Raw genomic sequence first — 19,385 nt, forward strand, 5'->3', positions numbered from 1 at the left:
CTGTGGTGGGCGGAGCATAGCTGCGAATTTAATTCTTAATTATGCTCCCGCTACTTGTATGATAAAAAAACAAAACTTCGTACCGGGGATTTCAAATGTCTGCGCTTCAGAAAAACGTCACTTTTTAGAAATCTAAAACTAGTTCAGTTTCCGTTTAAAGCTATTAGACTGGGAAGGCTTAGGAGTGAGGATCAATGGCGAATATCTCGGCAACCTTCCGTTTGCAGATGACATTGCCCTGTTTAGCAACAATTGGCACAAATTACAACAAATATTTGAGGACCTTAACCGAGAAAGTCTAAGAGTGGGGTTGAAGATTACTATGCCGAAGCCAAAGATAATATTCAATAGCCTGGCAAGGCAACGAATTCAGAATCATCAGTCAGCCTCTAGAGTCTGTAAAGGAGTACATTTATCTGGGTCAATTACTCACAGGGGACTTTGATCATATGAAGAAAATTTACGGAAGAGTAAAATTGGATGGGAGTGCACACGGCAGTCATTGTCAAATCCTAACTGGGGGCTTACCACTGTCGATGAAAAGAAATATGTACAATCATTGCATTCTACCGGTGCTAACATATGGGGCAGAAACTTGGAGGCTAACAAAGAAGCTCGAGAACAAGTTAAGGACCGCACAAAGAGCGATGGAACGGAAAATGTTAGGCCTAACGTTAAGAGACAGGAAGAGAGCGGTGTGGATCAGAGAACAAAAGGGGATAGCCGATATTCTAGTTGACATTAGGTGGAAGAAATGGAGCTCGGCAGGCCATGTAATGCGTAGGATGGATAACCGGTGGTCCATTAGAGTTACAGAATGGATATCAAGAGAAAGGAAGTGCAGTCGAGGACGGCAGAAAACTAGGTGGGGTGATAAGTTAGGAAATTTGCAGGCACATGTTGGAATAAGCTAGTGCTAGACAGGGGTAATTGGAGATCGCAGGGAGAGGCCTCTGTCCTGCAGTGGACAAAAATATAGGCTGATGATGATCATCATGTGGACGTCCGACATAAAACGTGTTCACACTCCGAGCTGCCCTTTTGCAATGACATCAGGCCTCTCATGTATGCCTGATTTGGACGAAACTGAGCCAGACGATAGCTCAGACTTAAAAACAGCAATTGACAAGTGTTCAGCTTACCTCCATATTGGGTACTTTGTACCTCCATCATAGAAGAAATTTGCAGGAAGAAATTGGAATCAGCTTGCTCAAGACAGGGGTAACCGGAGATAGCAAGGAGAGGGCTTTGTCCTGCAGTGGACTTAAAAATAGGCTGATAATATGTAATTAGCCACCCCATTGAAATCAAGTTGTTTGCTGTTAAATGTGTTTTACTCAATGAAGTTAACTGCTGTGAAGATCAAGTTCTCTTAAATTATTACCTTCAGAATATTGATATTGGTGCAGCCAGTGGAGAATGAAGTTTAAAACTAAGAAAATGGTTTACAGGCATATAAGAAAAAACATCCTTTAACATTTAATATGATCGTGCATCTCAGCCCTTACATAAAGTCAAGGAATATAAGTACTTTGGTAATACCGTAAGACACAACTTTAGCTAGAATAAGCACATTTCAGTTCGGAAAGCTATGTCTACTCAGACAAATTAAATAACACCCCCCCCCCCCCCAGAAAACTAAAATTTTGGCCCTCTGCTCTCTTCCTCTCTCTACCTTTTCTTTCTTTACAACTATTCCCCCAGCCCCGGTGCAGGGCAGCAAACTGAAAACTCACATGTGGTTAACCTCTATGCTTTTCCTCTCTTTCTCAGCTTAGTGCTCTATTACAAGGCCTAACCAAGAATATGCAGCGATTACCTGGAACCCGTACACGAAACAAAACACTGACAACACTGAAAAAATTTACAAAAAGCTGTCAGTTTTATATTCCCTCAGTATTGTTCAAAAGACTCCCCAACTAACTTAATAGTTGAACAAGGTGTTGAAACACTGCAGTCGCAAAAAAAAACGAATTAAATGGCTATTTACCTTTCTCCTTAAGAATAACCAGCTGTCCGTTAATCCTTTGCAATACATCCACCCCTGACAGAAGGACTGACAAGACACCGACACGCTGAGTCATTAAACCTGTACTTCGCTAGGACAAACACTTTTAAATATTCCTTGTTTCCTGCACACAATAACTGAGTGAAATGCACTACCCTTATGACTTCTTACTAGCACAGAACGTACTGCACCTGCCGACTCCTGAGCAAGCTGCATATGACAAGTCTATTTCTACTGCACTTTTAGTTGTTTTATTTAGTGATGCTGTGTCTTTACCATTACTTTTTTAGTTTCCGTAGCTCTTTTGCAACTTGCATTTCTGTAAAGCTGTTTTTTTTGCTATGCACCTATGCCATTCTTTCTTTTCTACATTTCAGCACATCTCAGTTGACCCTTGTTTTTGTACCGATGTCCCTCCTGCAAGAGTCCCTACAAGGCCTGTGCTATTCTCTAAATTAAAAACAAAAAGACATCAAACAATACTGCAGGATGTCACAACCCTGGCTGCTCCGAAAAAGGCTCAACGTCACATTACACATTTTGTGTTGGAAATATCAGCACTGAGGTTGACTGCAGTTCCCTACAATGTCACTCGAAGTGGTGGTGGTGATGATGATGATAAAGACATCCAATACCCATCATGTCCGACTTCGAAAAACTGATTTGGTTGAAACTAACAAAAGAGAAAATATTTGTATGAGACTGCTGGAAAGAAGGCAATTTGTGATCAATATAAATACTTTTTTCTGATTTACTACTTCAGAGTCCATGTGTCCAGTTGGGCAGACGTTTACTACTGTTTGAACTACAAGCAAGTAAAAACATATTGCTTCATAAACGGTCTAAGTTCCTGCAATAAATTTAAGTGCGGTAAATAAATAATACTACCAGAGGTTGTTTTTTTTACCAGGACCCACGAGCATATAGGATGGCCCATTAGCAAATGTTCTACGAGTGACCCTAGTTCCTGCACGAAGCAGCCTGTGCCGTTTACTGCTCCTACAAAGACCATCATCATGAGCCCTATTTTATGTCTACTGCAGAACTAAAGATTGTCCCAGGGATCTTTAATTCCTCTGTCTTGCACTGGCTCAAAATGATCTCGTGCTGGCTAATTTCTTCATTTCATTTACACCACCCCTAGCTCCATACCGTCTGCGACTGCTGTTCCCTTCGGTTGTCACACTTCCATCAGTTTAAAAGACCATCGGATACCTTCCCTAGTGCATTATGCGTCCTGCCAAACTCCAGTTCATCCACTTAATGTCAACTAGAATTGTGGCTACCCCATTTCCTCTTTAACACACCTTTCTGTCTTTTACGTTAATTCCAGCGCTGGCCATGGTCACTTTTGTGCAAGAAAGGCACGCACTAGAAATGTGTACCTAGGATGTCACAAACTGTGCAAACATTTATATAGCACTTTACAATACTGAACCTGTGTATGTGTTATACAACCCATGTTGAAGCACAAAACTACACTCTGTTACGTACTATGCGGTGCACATGCTGTTTCCTTGCTGACAGCTCGTAGCTTTCACTGTACTGCGAGTTGATTTTCAGCTAGAGCTACAGGTGGTGAATTTGACTGTATATTTTATATACATGCTTTATGCAATCCCTATCATACTTTTGTTTTGTTCTTGCAAAAGCACGCCATTATATTACCTGTGATAAACTTAGAATGCTGTGCGTCAGTTTCCTTCAGTTCTGCTGGCTTTAACGCGTTGAATCCTGGGAATTTATTTATCAATGTTATACATTCAGCTTGTCAACTGCAGAAGAGAACTTTAAGGATAATAACTTATACATTCTCAAGCAGTCCATTAGGACCCCTGTTCACATAAAATGAAATAAAGCCAATTTTAGCACTCAAGTGATGACACTACTTTACTGTTGAATAGTATTACAGAACAGTCAATTCTCACCCAGTATGTTCACATTAGCAACACAAACAAGCAATCTGCATCTTAGGGTAAGATTCAAGTTCCCCTTTGTAAACATGACTATGGCCAACAAAGGCTAAGATATGTACAGGAATAAATGTATGGAATGAAATTACGCTAGAAATACTGCAGTCAGATAATATTCAAGCAGCAATAAAGTACTACTTTACTTACAACTAATGCGTTTTCCTCTTTTCTTATTTTTTTTCTCATTACTCAGTGTATTCGTATTAATAGGTGTGCACTGGTTGAGTGTCGAAACACATTTTCATTTCTCTTTCAGTGTGATGTGCGTGTTAGTGTGTTTTTTTTGTGAAATGATACCAGCCTTCCTATTCTCAAAGCAAATTGTAGTTGCTTGTATATATACCCCATTATTATTTGCACTTGTTTCTCCTAAATAAAAATTATTTATATGGTTTTAAGTGGCAAAAACATATGATTATGAGGCATGCCATAGACATGGACTCTGAATTTTCAGCACCTGGGGTTCTTTAGTGTGCACTAAATGCCTGTGTTCCGTAACACAGGCGTTTTTGCATTTCGCTTTTATCAAAAGCCACTCAGGCCGGGATTTGATCCCACATCTTTGGGCTTAGCAGCTCAACCAGTCGATTATCTGCACTCAAACATTTGAAACTAATTTCGAATTGATACTCTGCGCATACAGTAAAATTGACGCATATTCGACAATTTATAGATTTGGTACTGTCCAAAGACTATGAATCCTGTAAAATGTACCAAAATACATGCATACTGAATGAAAATTTGAATAAAATTGAAGCCTCCACATTTTCCTTGATGTGCCTCAATGCCACATCACTGCACTAACTACACCTGTTCGAGCATCAATGTTTAGTGGCATTTGTCGTCCGACAATTCTCAAACTACACACAAGACTGGCAGCCATGAGGTGCAATCGAGTGCTGCCAAAAATTTTACAAGAGACAACGCACTCCATGATGAACAACACAAATAGCAAAAGTGCATGTGTCAAAGCAATAATTGATTAACAAGATGAGCATTTTCGAGTCTATGACATGATTTAATTCTTTTTGTGCGCACTAGTTCAATGGGAAAGTGCCTGCCACATCGGTCAAAGTATTTCCTATTAAGAAACAAAAAAGGGGACATATTCCAGTAGTTCTCGTCTCTTCTGTTTCGCATGTGCAACAGTGGTTATGCCAAATTCAGGAATGCAACCACGAGTTTTGCAGTAGGACACCACGTACGAAAAAGTCGATCCTGTTTGAAGATCGGCGGTATGCCAGCCACCTACCAACACCACGATTCGATTATAAGGCACGCCGTAGTGGGGGACTGAGGATTAATTTTGACCACCTGGAACTGTCTATCGTGCACCTAAATCGAAGTAAACGAGTAAATCCCTTGTTTGAGTTAGTTGGCGCATTCTTGAACACATAACCGGGCAGCGGGAAAAACAAGGACGCATATTTATACAGGCTTGCTTTCTTGTTCTCAAATATAGTGGTAAGTTTGGGCCCGTCCTGCCTACGTCCCTAGTTTTTCGCCGTTTGAAATTTATTGTCGGAAAATACATGTACAGCAGTGGTATGATGATACCCAAGTGCACGAGCCTTTCTGTGTTTCGCCCCATCGAGATTGTCATGAGTCACTGGCAAGACGTATGATAACGCGAAAAATGACGAAGATGCTGGCCGAAGAAACAGCGAAGCGACCCACAGGCGAGAAGCACGTGAAGCAGGTGAAGCGCGAGAAGAAAAAAAGAGATGAAGAAAAAGGGGACGCTGGCGATGATGAGCTGGCATTGCTGACGTGGTCGACAAGCAGTTGCATCTCCAGCTGTGCTCTGGAGACGGCAGGCAGCAGCTTCAGGGACCATGGACTGAAGAGGGGACATTCGCGAGTTTGTCAGGGACAACTCCAGCTCCTGAGCCCCGACTGCGTCGCCGTGGCTATGTTCCACGGCCCCGGTCCAGCCCCACTCTGCCATAACCAGTTGCTGCCCTTTGCCACGAAGGCAATCGCCAACGCCACGTCAGCGGCACAACGGCCGACTGGCCCAGACCATGTCCTGTGCCACGCGGGTCTCTGCGGAAGACCACAACCTCATCGCTCTCGACGGAGGTCAATGCCCATGCTGCGTCGGAACCACGCAGGCCAATATCCTTTGCCATGCCGGGCCGGAGTTCCACAGCACGACTGGCGACGGTCAGAACGTTCGTTTGTTCGTGACTTCGCGTTGATTAGTCGAGCGGAGGAACAATATGTAGTTGAGGGCTTGTTTGTGTTTCTATGTATAGCTAGTTTTTCGAGTGTTTGTGTATGTATACTGTTTAGTGTGTCAGGGTAGTTTGCTGTTTGTTTTTCTTCCATATCATTTTTTTTTCTGTTTAGATAAATGTTCTTCTACGTATTTGCTTTCTGTCTCTGTCCGTTTCTGGAGCGCTGAAATTCGTGACAATTGGCGAGCTTGCCAGGATTGATTTTTCCTGCCCCGTCACGAATTTTGTGGTACGGAAATTAATTGGGACAAGACTCTAGCCTTAGTGAAAGAGTTAGATTTTTTGAAGGACGAATCCCTGAAATTTATTGAGAAACAGAGAGAGATCTATCTTTCAAAAGGAACGTGAGGCCAAACGTGCCGAACGCGAGGCTGAACGTGCAGAAGCACGGGAAATGCATGCTAGGGAGAAGGTAATTTTAGAGCTAAAACTGAGATTGGCACAAGCAACGGAGTGTCACCGCGATGACGAGAGTTTGGCGTCAGTGTCCTTCGGCTCGCAGTCTCCAAAAGCCAACAAAATCTGTCCGCGTAAGCTAATGGCACCTTTCGATGAAAAGTGTGACGACTTGGATGCATACTTGCACCGGTTCGAAAGGATAGCCCTCGGACAAGGCTGGGACCTGAGCGAATGGGCCACAGCCCTAAGTCTTTGCCTGGTAGGCGAGGCACTGAGTGTCTTTGGGAGGATGACTGCCTCCGACTCCCTAGACTATGACAAGGTTAAGAAGGCACTACTACAAAGATTTCGACTTACGGCGGAAGGTTGTCGCGAGCGATTCCGAAACTGCAGGCCAGAAGACGTAGAAACGGTAAAGCAATTTGCGTGTCGCCTGTCAAATTATTTTGACTGGTGGGTGGAAATGGCCAATGTCGCGAAGACTTATGAGGGGGTCCGTGATTGCATGGTCAGGAAGCAATTCTTAGCTTGCTGTAGCAATAATCTGGGTGTCTTCCTAAAAGAGAGAAAGTTGAATTCACTCAACAATCTAGCCGAACATGCTGATCAATTTTTAGAGGCACAGGGACTGAGAAACCTAGGAAGAATGAAAGAGGACCTAGCCAGAGGGAAAGTAGATGCGGCAAAATACAAACCTCCGGGAAGCGTTCGCCCACCCCAGTTAAGGTGTTTCCTCTGTAATCGTTTCGGGCACTGTGCCGTTAACTGTCGCACAGGGAACAGCTGCCCCCACCAACAAATAGTGTGCCAATTATGCAATAGAAAGGGACACCGTGCGGATGAGTGTAGGTCAGGCACATCACAAAAAACAGCGTGCATAATAGGCAAGTCTGGAGAAGCCGACTCGCAACCAAGCTGTGTAGAGGTGAACCAAACTCAAGAGAACCAACAGGTACCGAGAGAAAAGTGGAAAGGAGACCCAAAGGAACAAGCTCTACCTGTCGTAGGAGAGGTTCATGGACAACGGGCAACAGTGCTAAGAGATAGCGGCACAAATACAGTTTTAGTAAAGAGAAGCCTGATACGTGACGAAGATCTGACAGGAGTGCTAACGCAAGTTACCTTGGCTGACAACACAGTGAGGTACCTACCTGAAGCCCATATCCAAGTCTCCACGCCGTATTATTCCAGGTGGCTTAAAGCAAAATGTCTTGAAGAGCCATTATACGATCTGATTCTAGGAAATGTATCTGGTGTACGGAGAGTGGACGATCCAGATCGGAGCTGGAAGAGAAGTACAGTTATCGTAGATAGATGAATGACTGTGGTGAGCAACCACGCAAAGAAGTGCGCAAGCAACAGCTGTATAATAACGATTCACGAGAAGTGGCAGCTGGGGTATGCCGTCCAGTTATATCGTCGGCTGTACGAACCAGAGCCCAAAGCCAGAGCAAGGCATCCATGTCAGCCTTGAAGGTACCTGCAATTCAGTGGTTAAAAATCATGTCCGCTGATTTCAGGGAAGAATAAGACAAGGATGAGTCGGTCAGATCGTGCCACAAGAAGATAGGAGAAATAATCAAAAGGAAAAGAAGCCGCACTACGTTTGAGTTTGTTATGCACAATGTTCTTTTATATAGAAGATGTGTATTCAGCTTGGGCAGAGAGGCTCAGCAGCTTATTGTGCCTAAGGCCTTTAGGGAGACAGCGATGGAATTAGGACATGAGACTGTCATGGCTGGCCACCAGGGCATAAAAAACACCCCAGCAAGGATTACAGAAGAGTTCTTTTGGCTCGGAATCCAGAGAGTGACATGAAGAGATATGTGAGGTCTTGTGATGTGTGCCAAAGAACGGTACCAAAAGTGCGAGTGGGGCGTGCACCACTTGGGGACATGCCCATCATCGACATGCAATTTCACAGAGTGGCCATAGACATAATAGGCCCCATAACACCTGCATCTAGCCTGGGAAACTGTTATATGCTTACGCTGGTGGATGTGGCTACCAGATACCCGGACGCAGTTGCGTTGAAGACCATTGACACCTTACAATTGGCAGAAGCTCTCCTGGAGATGTTTGCGCGCTATGGGATCCCAAAGGAAGTATTGAGTGACCGAGGATCAAACTTTACGTCACAATTGATGGAGGAGATCAACAGGTTAATGTCCATTGAGGAGAGATTGATGACGCCGCATCACCCAATGTCTAATGGGTTGGTTGAAAGATTCAATGGAACGATTAAAACTATAGTCAGGAGAATGTGCCAAGAGAGGCCCAAAGATTGGGACAGGTATCTGCCGGCTCGCCTTTTCGCCTACCGGGAGGTACCACAGGCAAGCATCGGATTCTCGCCATTTGAAATGTTGTATGGAAGAACAGTGAGAGGACCACTGGCGATTCTCAAGGAATTGTGGGCAAATGAAGAAATTGGGAGAGAGCTAAAGACCACATATACATACATTTTGGAGTTGAGGGAAAGATTAGAAGAAACATGTAGAGTAGCACACCAGAACTTAAAGCAGGCAAAACACCGACACAAGAGGTATTACGACCGCAGGACAGTGAACCGTGGCCTGACGCCAGGAGACAAGGCTCTGGTCCTCCTTCCCAACGATAGCAACAAGCTACTGATGCAGTGGAAGGGACCTTTTCCTGCGACTCAAAAAAAGGAATGATGTTGATTATGAACTCCTAATACACAGTCATAAGAAGGTGTTTCACATAAACATGTTAAAGAAGTATGAAGAGAGAGAGACAACAGAAGATTCCACAATAGCCTGCGTGGGCATGAGCGACGAGACTGGAGTGGGAGAAATGCCCACGTACAGCTCCAAAAAGAGTATGGGTGTAAAAAACGTGGTAATTAACCCAGCCCTTTCGGAAAAACAGGATGCGGAACTGAAGGTGCCACTGTACAAGTACAGTGATTTGTTTTCAGACTTTCCAGGAAGTACAGAATTAGTAGAATGCAAACTGCAATGCACGACTGAGGAACCAGTACATGTGAAACAGTACCCTCTACCGCTGGCGGTGCAAGAATCAATAGAGAAAGAAGTGGACCGAAATGCTGCATCAGGGAATAATAGAAAGGACTAACTCGGCATATAATGCACCCTTAGTCGTGGTCAAGAAGGCCGATGGTTCAAACAGAGTCTGCGTGGATTTCAGAGGTTTGAACAATGTACTGAAGGCGGACGCCGAGCCGATATTGAGGATTGACCTTGTGTTCGTGCAAGTCGCTGGCAAGAAGTTTTATTCAAAGCTGGACCTGGCGAAAGGCTACTGGCAGATCCCCATGGAAACATCATCCAAGGAGAACACAGCATTTTCGTGTTCTAGCGGACTTTTCCACTTTAAGTACATGCCATTTGGGTTAAAAACAGCTGCAGCAGTATTCACAAAATTGATGAGACGAGTCTTGCATGGAATGCAAAATGTAGAGCACTACATTGACGATATTCTGGTTGCAACTGACACGTGGGAGGAGCACTTAAAAACATTAGAAGAGCTGTTTCAAAGGATCAAGGGCACGAAGTTAACCGTAAAGCCAACGAAATGTGAATTTCGCTCCCAAGCGGTTTCTTTCCTGGGGCATAAGTTAGGAATGGGCAAAATCGCTACTAAAGAGGACATTTTAGAAAAAATCCAAGCGGCAGGGTAACCAAAAACCAAGAAGGAGGTTCAATCAATCAGGAGGCTGACGGGATTCTACAGAGAGTCTATACCTCATTACGTGGACATAGCTGCTCCATTAGTTGAACTTACCAAGAAAGGCACTAGTAATGTGGTGAAATGGAGCTCATCACACAGTAATGCCTTCGAAACACTAAAGGAAAAAAATGGCGGAACTGCCAATCCTCTTAGCCCCAAATATGGAGGATGAGTTCGTGTTGCGCACTGATGCGTCCGACAAAGCATTGGGAGCGGTGCTCTTGCAAGAAAAGGACGGGGTTTTACATCCAGTATTTTATGCTAGCAAGAAGCTCAATGATGCGTAAATTATTCTACAGTAGAGAAAGAACGTCTGGCATTGGTATGGGCTGTCAAAAGGGTCCATATCTATCTGTTTGGCAAATGTTTCAGTGTACAAACAGACCACCAGCCACTGGAATACTTGAGTAAGGCTAAGTTAACAAACGGAAGAGTAATGAGGTGGAGCCTGGCTTTGCAAGAGTACTGTTTTCATGTCGAATATATTAAAGAGAGAGAAAACGTGGGTGCAGACTTCTTAAGTAGAGCTACTTAAGTTCGGGTGTTAATACACAAGACAAGCAGTGTATATTGTTTTTTGTTTTGCAGAGCGTTGTGTTTAAGTGCAGTGAAGTGATTAATCGTCTGGTGCTGTGAGGTGATGTATGGACAGTGGACATATGGAGTGAAAGTGTGTTCGTTCATTTAGAACCTAGTGTGATAAGCATGAGATAAGCAGTATTTTGTGAAAAAAAAAACTCTTGAAATAGGGAAGTGTGTCATGAGTAACTGGCAAGACGTATGATAACGCAAAAAAAGACGAAGATGCTGGCTGAAGAAACAGAAGCGACACACAGGCGAGAAGCACGTGAAGCGTGAGAAAAAAACAAGAAATGAAGAAAAAGGGGATGCCAACGATGATGAGCTGGCATTGCTGACGTGGTCGACAAGCAGTTGCATCTCCAGCTGTGCTCTGGAGATGGGAGGCAGCAGCATCAGGGACCATGGACCGAAGAGGGGACTTTTGCGAGTTGGTCAGCGACAACTCCAGCTCCTGAGCCCCGACTGCGTCGCCGTGGCTGTGTTCCGCGGCCCCGGTCGAGCCCCACTCTGCCGTAACCAGTTGTTGCCCTTTGCCATGAAGGCAATCGCCAACGCCACGTCAGCGGCACGACTGACTGGCCCAGACTGCATCCTGTGCCACGCGGGTCTCTGCAGAAGACCACAACCTCATCGCTCTCGACGGAGGCCGACGCCCACGCTGCGTCAGAACAACGCAGGCCAACGTCATTTGCCACGCTGGGCCGGAGTCCGACAGCACGACTGGCGACGGTTAGAACGTTTGTTTGTTTGTGACTTCTCGTTGGTTAGTCGAGCGGAGGAACAATATGTAGTTGAGGGCTTGTTTGTTTTTATATGTATAGCTAATTTTTCGAGTGTTTGTGTATGTATAGTGTTTATAGTGTGTAAGGGTAGTTTGCTGTTTGTTTTTCTTCAGTATCATTTTTTTTTCTGTTTAAGATAAATGTCCTTCTACGTATTTGCTTTCTGTCTGTCCGTTTCTGGAGCACTGAAATTCGTGACAGAGATGCGGTCGCCAAGCTCGGGAATAAACCCGAGACCTCGAGCTTAGATGCCCAAAGAAATGCAAACCCACAGAACCACCAGCCCAGAAAAAGGCTGGTCGGTGTATTCGTGTCGAATGAAGAAACAGGTAATGTCACGAGCTCTGAATGCCACACACACATAAAGTAATCACAAAAAATATAAATGGAACAACAAGAAACATTACCAGCATTTCAGCAAGAGCCGCAATGACTAGGCAACACCTAGGAGCCAAGCAGGCCACAGAGTGTAGTGGGAGGCTAATGCACATTCTAAGAAATGGCAAAGAAAACAAGCTACCTCCAGTGATTATTAAAGAAAAATATAGCTTTAAAATGGAATACATCGCGTTCCTAATGTCGCTATGATGCTTCTCAAGAAATAAAGGAAAAAAAAAGATGTGAGCGACAAAACACGCTTCGAATGAAATGAGATGAAAACAAAAATCAAAGATGACCACGTACCCCATTGCGCCACTCTTCCATCTCTCCACCTGAGGGAGGCAAGGCGTGTGGAAAAATTGTGCGATGGCGCTGCGAGCGAAATGGATATTTACTGTACTTTTGCTGCAGGCACCAAGACCGATTGCGCATTGCACGCTCTCCGAATGGTGCTTTATTTTAACTGCAAATTTATATTGGCACCCCTGTTGCCACATTTACATATTTGAGGCACGGATCGTAGAACAATGCGATTTCAATTTTGCTTGCATTGTGAAGTGCATCGTCTGCTAGTGAGTGCACGTTCGTTGCGTGGATGCCCAGTTGCTGTAGAAAGTTTGTACGGTAGACTTTTTTTAATGCCTTTGTTTGCTTCTGTGCACCGATGACTCTCGTCGGTCATGTTTTCTTAAAGTTTAAAGAGGTAATTTTGTCACTGCAGCCACCGATCTGCCACATGAAACTTCGTAAGAAATTTTTATTGATATCGTGGTGTTTCATGCCCAATTCTTGTTAGTGGAATATTAAAGAGCACTCATAATATCGAAAAAAACAATACTACATAGCCCATGTATATTAACTGTGTGGCGGATGACTAAACTTTATGCTAAATCAAAGGGTCCATGACATAACTGCTTTCATGATGTACTAAGGTTTTTTTTTTGAGCTGCACCAAATTTTTTTTAATGCCTATGGCAGATAGCGCAGCTAGTTCTAGCCATTGAGCATAATAGCTACTCGATGAGGCAGCTACTCTTTCTACGAGAAATCAAAATGTGTTATTGAATAATTAACACAATTACACTAATTCCCCTTTTCATTATTTACTTTATAGGACAAACTGAAATTTACGAGTTGTAGCCGGTGAACTCGCAAGGCGTATCCACTTGGAACGAATTCTCAGAACTACACCAGTATCGAGATCATAATTTTCGAAGGGTACAATGAAATGCATTATTGGTCCTCCCGTTACTTTCAATTTGAGCTTCAATAAGCACAAAACAATGTTTTCTTAAAGTGAATTTTTACCGCAAGGTTGACAGTGCATATCTCGACACTGTCGTAGTCCTGAGAATTCGTTCCAAGTCTATATGCTTTGCAAATTCACCAGCTATAATTCGTAGATTGAAATATGTGCCGTGAAGTAACTATTTAAAAAGTTAATTGGTGTATACATGTTGATTATTCAATTACGTATTTTGATTTCTCGTAGGAGTATTGGCAGCCTCATCGAGTTTTTGACTCGTGCCTTAAAATTTTTATGCACTAATTGAAAACATGAGAACTCTCAACCGGAATGCAGTTCTTGCAGTAACAAACACGGCACCACCACCACACCTTTCTCCATGGTGGTGAAATCTGCCGCTTTTACCAGAGAACGTAGAGGTTCTTGCACTGTCACTCTTTTAGAGGAGGTTGTTAGCCGGAAACACGGTGTACGGATTCTTAGCCTTTATGCCGTTAGTACTGCTGTAAGCTATCCAACACGGGCGCGCCTCAAAGCAGGCAAGGTGCAACAGCAACAGAGTAGGATAGTGCGAAAGCATTCGGGATTTTGAATAAAACAATAATAACCTCACCACTGTTCAAGAAGGAGTTCGGTGGACACACGTGCGACCAGGTCACAGTTGTATTTGGGTTCGTGTTGCTGAAGGGCGCTCTGTCATAGCTGGTGGCTCCAGAGGGCTCATATTTCCAATGCCACCAGTTTCGGAGGCCAAAGGCTTTTTTCGGAGAGCATCGGCGAGACCCCGTGCAATTTGTTCACTCTATACCTATTTGTTCACTCTGTACCTGCTCCTACTATGTGTTTTAAAACACAGCAGTATTTGTAAATAAACTGAATAAATAATAATGCACAACAAACAGAGCGAAATTAATTGTTTATGTTCAGCAGAAACTGAAGTGAACTCCTCTCGCTCTACCTTGCATTGAAAAGTGAAACATTCACAAAAATCAGCGTTTGCTTAGTCTCACCTCATTTCATAGACAACACATTAGCAATGATTTGTTGTCAATTTTGAGCTAATTTGTCTATTTTGACACTGCTAGGCTTAACAAAAGATACCACAGCTTCCACTGAAATGCCTCGACACCTATACCAGAAAGCACCACAGCATTAAGTTATGGCCAAGTGTTGGTGGCACTGAACACTCCACTGAAAGTTTCCTAGAGCATGCATTTGCAGTGGGCCACAGCCATTTTGTGTGCATCTACTTTATACAGCCAGAAAATTAGTAAAATAATTCAAATCCTTGCCATAGCACACTACAACTTTTAGGCTTTTGAGACATGATAAGTCCTCCCACCCTGAACCTGCTGATAATCTGGTTGACGAGTGGTAAGAGCTCCCGTGCCCAGCGCACATCAGGGTTGCACAGCGGCTGCTTGCAGTTGCAAAGCACAAAAGGCACCACTTTCTCTTTGAGGCAAAACCCTTGCTTATCGAAGCACACAACCATGCGGTGAAGGAACTGCCATGCCCAAGCCTGGAGCAATGGCTGCTTATATGAAAGCTGCGGCAAAAAAAAATGTACATCTGGTTAATAAAGGTGATGACTGCCTGATACACACAGCCTTTGACCTCAAGTCACGAGTAGTGCCTGCTTATGCTCTGAGGTTGGCTTCTATAATGGAGGTACAAAGTACCCAGTATGGAGGTAACCTGAACACTTGTCAATTGCAGTTTATAAGTCTGAGCTACCGTCTGGCTCAGTTTGGGCCAAATCAGGCGTACATGAGAGGCCTGATGTCATTGCAAAATGGCAGCTTGGAGTGCGAACACATTTTACATCAGACGTCCATGTGATCATCATCAGCCTATATTTTTGTCCACTGCAGGACAAAGGCCTCTCCCTGCGATCTCCAATTACCCCTGTCTAGCGCTAGCTTATTCCAACATGTGCCTGCAAATTTCCTAACTTATCACCCCACCTAGTTTTCTGCCATCCTCGACTGCGCTTCCCTTCTCTTGGTACACAATCTGTAACTCCAATGGTCTACCGGTTATATACCTTACGCACTACATGGTCTGCCCAGCTCGATTTCTTTCTCTTAATGTCAGCTAGAATATCGGCTATCCCCATTTGCTCTATAATCCACACCGCTCTCTTCCTATCTCTTAACGTTAGGCCTAACATCTTACGTTCCAGTGCTCTTTGTGCGGTCCTTAACTTGTTCTCGAGCTTCTTTATTAATGTCCAAGTATCTGCCCCATATGTTGGCACCGGTATAATGCAATGGTTGTACACTTTCTTTTCAAGAACAGTTGTAAGCTCCCAGTCAGGATTTGGCAATGTCTGCCATATGCACTCCAATGCAATTTTATTCTTCTGTAAAAGATGGTGGCCCGGTCCCACGTTTGGTGGCCTGGCCTGGACATCACTCACATGGTGCAGAGCTGCCAGGTCTGCCAGGAGCACCAGCGGGCCTCGCGTCATGTGGAGATCACCCCCTGGCCATTCCCACACAGACCCTGGTCCCACTTGCATGTGGATTTTGGGGGTCCCTTCAAGGGCCACTACTTCCTGGTTGTGGTGGATGCCTTTTCGAAGTGGGTGGAGGTCCTACCTGTCACCACTCCTTCAGCAGGCGCGACCATTGTGGCGCTGCGACAGATGTTCGGCGCCCAGGGGTTGCCGGACGTCATCGTGTCCGACAATGGCCCCGCTTTTGCCAGCACAGAGTACCTGACCTGGCTGACAAAGAACGGAATTCGCCAGATGATGGTTCCGCCGTACCACCCTGCTTCAAACGGTGCAGCCGAGCGGGTGGTACAGACAATCAAGGACAAACTGAAAAAGTGTAAGGCTGGAGATTTCCGGACGCAGGTTGCCCAGGCACTGTTTCAGTAATGGACCACGCCCCACGACGTCACTCGCCGCGCCCCCTGCGAGCTCCTGCTGGGTCGGATGGTAAAGACACCCTTGGACGTCTTGCATCCGGACCTCCGGTCCACAGCGCTCCTGAAACAGTTGAAGCAGAAGCTGGCTGCTGACAGAGGGAGCCGTCCCGGGACTTTGCCGGAGCCGGGAGCTCCGGTCTTGACCAGGAATTTCCGTCCTGGTCCACCCTGGTCTGCCGGAGAGGTGCTATCTCTTGCCAGCGCCTCATCGCTGCTCGTCCGCATGCCGGACGGGAACACGTGGCACCGGCACGCCGACCATGTTCGGCCTCGCCTCATGACCCAGCCTGCAACCTTGGGCGCCACTTCAAGAGACCAGCCCGCAGGGGGGGCCAACGGCAACACCGGTCGCTGCCAGCGAAGCACCAGGGGCGGCAAGCGTCGCCAGTTGTGCGGCAACCGTTGAGCCACTACCAAGTTCAGTGCCATTATCAAGGTCGGACACTGTTGACCCTCCGGACGGAGTTCAACTGGCTCAGGGAGCACCCGGCATTGCCACTCCCGGATCGTCAACACCTGTGCCCAGGCGAAGTACTCGACAGTGGAGGCTGCCGGACCATTACTCGCCTGGTTAACACTTTTTTTGTTTCTGTTGTTTGCGTGGACAAACAAACTGGGGGTAAGGGGGTGTGACGATCGTGTGACGTAACCGCAGCCATATTTTTAGTTGGCCTGCTAGGCTCAGTGGCCCGCCGAAGCTCGGTGGGCAACATTGGTTCACCGCATTGAATAAACATCGCGAGCACAGCTGCTCGGCGATCAGTCATCGTTCATCACCACCACGCTGCGCGTCGTATCAGGGACAGGGGTTCCTCGGCCCCTCCCCTTTCGTTCACGGTCCGGGGCGGATCGTGACACTTGTCATGATCAGTTTCACCTGTGAGTAATTGACCTAGATAAACGTACTCCTTTACAGACTATAGAGGCTGACTGGCAATTCTGTATTTTTGTTCCGTTGCCAGGTTATTGAACATTACCTTTGTTTGCTGCATATTAATCTTCAACCTCACTCTTACACTTTCTTGGTTAAGGTCCTCAATCATTTGTTGTAATTCACCCCACTGTTGCTGAATAAGACGATGTCATCTGCAAACCAAAGGTTGCCGAGATATTCGCCGTTGATCCTCACTCCTAAGCCTTATTATCATCAATAAATTCTTCACGAGTCACAAAGCAACTGAAAGCATCGCAATGTGTTTTTAAAGAAACAGAGGCAAACGCGAATTGTTTGTCTGGTGGATGAACCAATTGTATTCTTTTTTACTACCGAGTAAATCTGTGTGTGTGCATTACGGTAGGCATTAGGGCTAAGAGCAGTGCTTTAAAATTTTATTTTGGCACGTATCCTTGAATTCACATGGATGAATTTGACTTTGGCGCGGATAGCCGACTCGATCACTTTGCTGCTGAAGGGGGAAACGGACCATGATAAGGTTCCAGAGGTACCCCCTCCCTCCCCCCCCCCCCCCCCCGAAAAAAGCCGACCACAAGTACACTTGCCAAAACATCTAACACATTACATTTGCCTATACTTGTGATATACAGCACTTAAGAAGCACTGAAACAAAACGTGTACAAAGCTAAAAACATTATTTTCAGTATACTGTACAAAATTTTCTGTGCAGTGCTCTGGACAATATTTTGAACAACTTAAGCGACAAAAAGTGCGGTATCGTAGGTCGCCAGTGCCACGCGCCAACAAACGTCAATCACAGCACGTGCCTGGACGCCTTGTAATTGCGCATGCTCCAGTCGCTTGGCGCGGGTATAAAACCACTACACCCTTTTCCATAAACGTTCATTCTTGTTCGCACAACCGGATGTCATGCTTTCCACGCTTCCTACAGTTACTACAGTGGTGACGAGTATGGGATACTGGTAGCACGCACTTCGTCACTGAGACCGTTTGAATGGCATCGTGACCGCTGGCTTTCGACGACACTGCGAGCACCTGGAGCATGTACCGTGTCTGGCTAGAAGCCTACTTTGAAGGTAATGAAATAACAGATGCTGGAAAACGTCGTGCCCTGCTGGTGTCATTGTTGAGTGACAGTGTCGTCCAGGTCTTGCAAGGGCACCAGCCGACAGTCTCCATCAACTCCCTGACGTATGACGACGTTGTAAAATGCCTGGAGGAACATTTCAACCCTCAGGCAAACGAAATAGCAGCAAGCTATTCCTTCCTTATGCGAAGAGAGCAAGAGCAAGAAAGCGTCCGGGACTACCTTGCGGAACTAAGAAGACTGGCCGCAGATTGTAACTTCGGAGCGACGCTGGACTGCATGCTGCGGGACTGCATCGTTTGCGGGATCCGAGACGAAGAAACGCACCGGTGCTTACTGGCCCGTAAGAAGTTGACCCGCGAAGAAGCCGAAGAATTCACCTTAGCTTCTGAGAAAACGAATGAAGACGCTCGTGGCACGCGGGATTCTTACGCGCGGGCTGAGAGTGCCGTTGTCATATGGTACACCAACAGCAAGGAAGACAGTGGAGGAAGAATTACAACCTGCCAAGTCATAGTCTTTCGTGCAACAGATGCAAAGGGACCCATGGAATGGCATCGCATCGACATCGCAGTTCTGTCTGCCACCAATGTGGCAAAAGAGGGCATATCGCAAGAGCTTGCAAAGGAGCCTACACACACACAGCAGGAACATTTGCTGTCGAAGTAACGGAATGCAAAATGAAGAAGAGATGTATGCTCTTGTCGCACACAATTTGGCCAACAAGAACATGGTGCAGCCAATTAAGCACATTTTTACGTGGGAGGGCCGCAGGCTGCGAATTATTGTCGATTCAGGGTCACTGGTAAGCGTAATCCCTAAGAGTTTATATAAGAAGCATCGCAAGTGGTGGCCTGCTGTATAGAAAATGCCGCTGTGCTTTCATGTTTTCTTGGACCGTTGCCAGTGTTTGGCAAACTGGATATGACGGTGCAGTTTGGATCAGCTACGGTGAACAGTTCACTTGTAGTGGTGGACCATCGAGGGCCCCTCCTGTGCAGAAGAGATATGATAGAGGCATTTCGCAAAGTGGGAGTGTCCCTTTTGGAAGGAGGAGCGTCGTTGTCCGTGAATATTGTTCCCGGCGACACCCAGTTAAGCGCACTGCTTGGCAAATTTT

At 45.5% G+C, this 19,385-nt stretch overlaps 1 protein-coding gene across 1 annotated transcript; it reads left to right on the forward strand.

Moving 5' to 3' along the window:
• Window positions 1-15,699: 15,699 nt before the first annotated feature.
• On the forward strand, window positions 15,700-16,212 carry LOC119445228 (uncharacterized protein K02A2.6-like). Its single transcript, XM_037709554.1, has one exon. It carries the CDS (start codon window positions 15,700-15,702, stop codon window positions 16,210-16,212), a length of 513 nt encoding a protein of 170 aa, XP_037565482.1.
• Window positions 16,213-19,385: the final 3,173 nt, after the last annotated feature.

Source organism: Dermacentor silvarum, chromosome 1 (genome assembly GCF_013339745.2).
Source record: "Dermacentor silvarum isolate Dsil-2018 chromosome 1, BIME_Dsil_1.4, whole genome shotgun sequence".
Taxonomy (NCBI): domain Eukaryota; kingdom Metazoa; phylum Arthropoda; class Arachnida; order Ixodida; family Ixodidae; genus Dermacentor; species Dermacentor silvarum.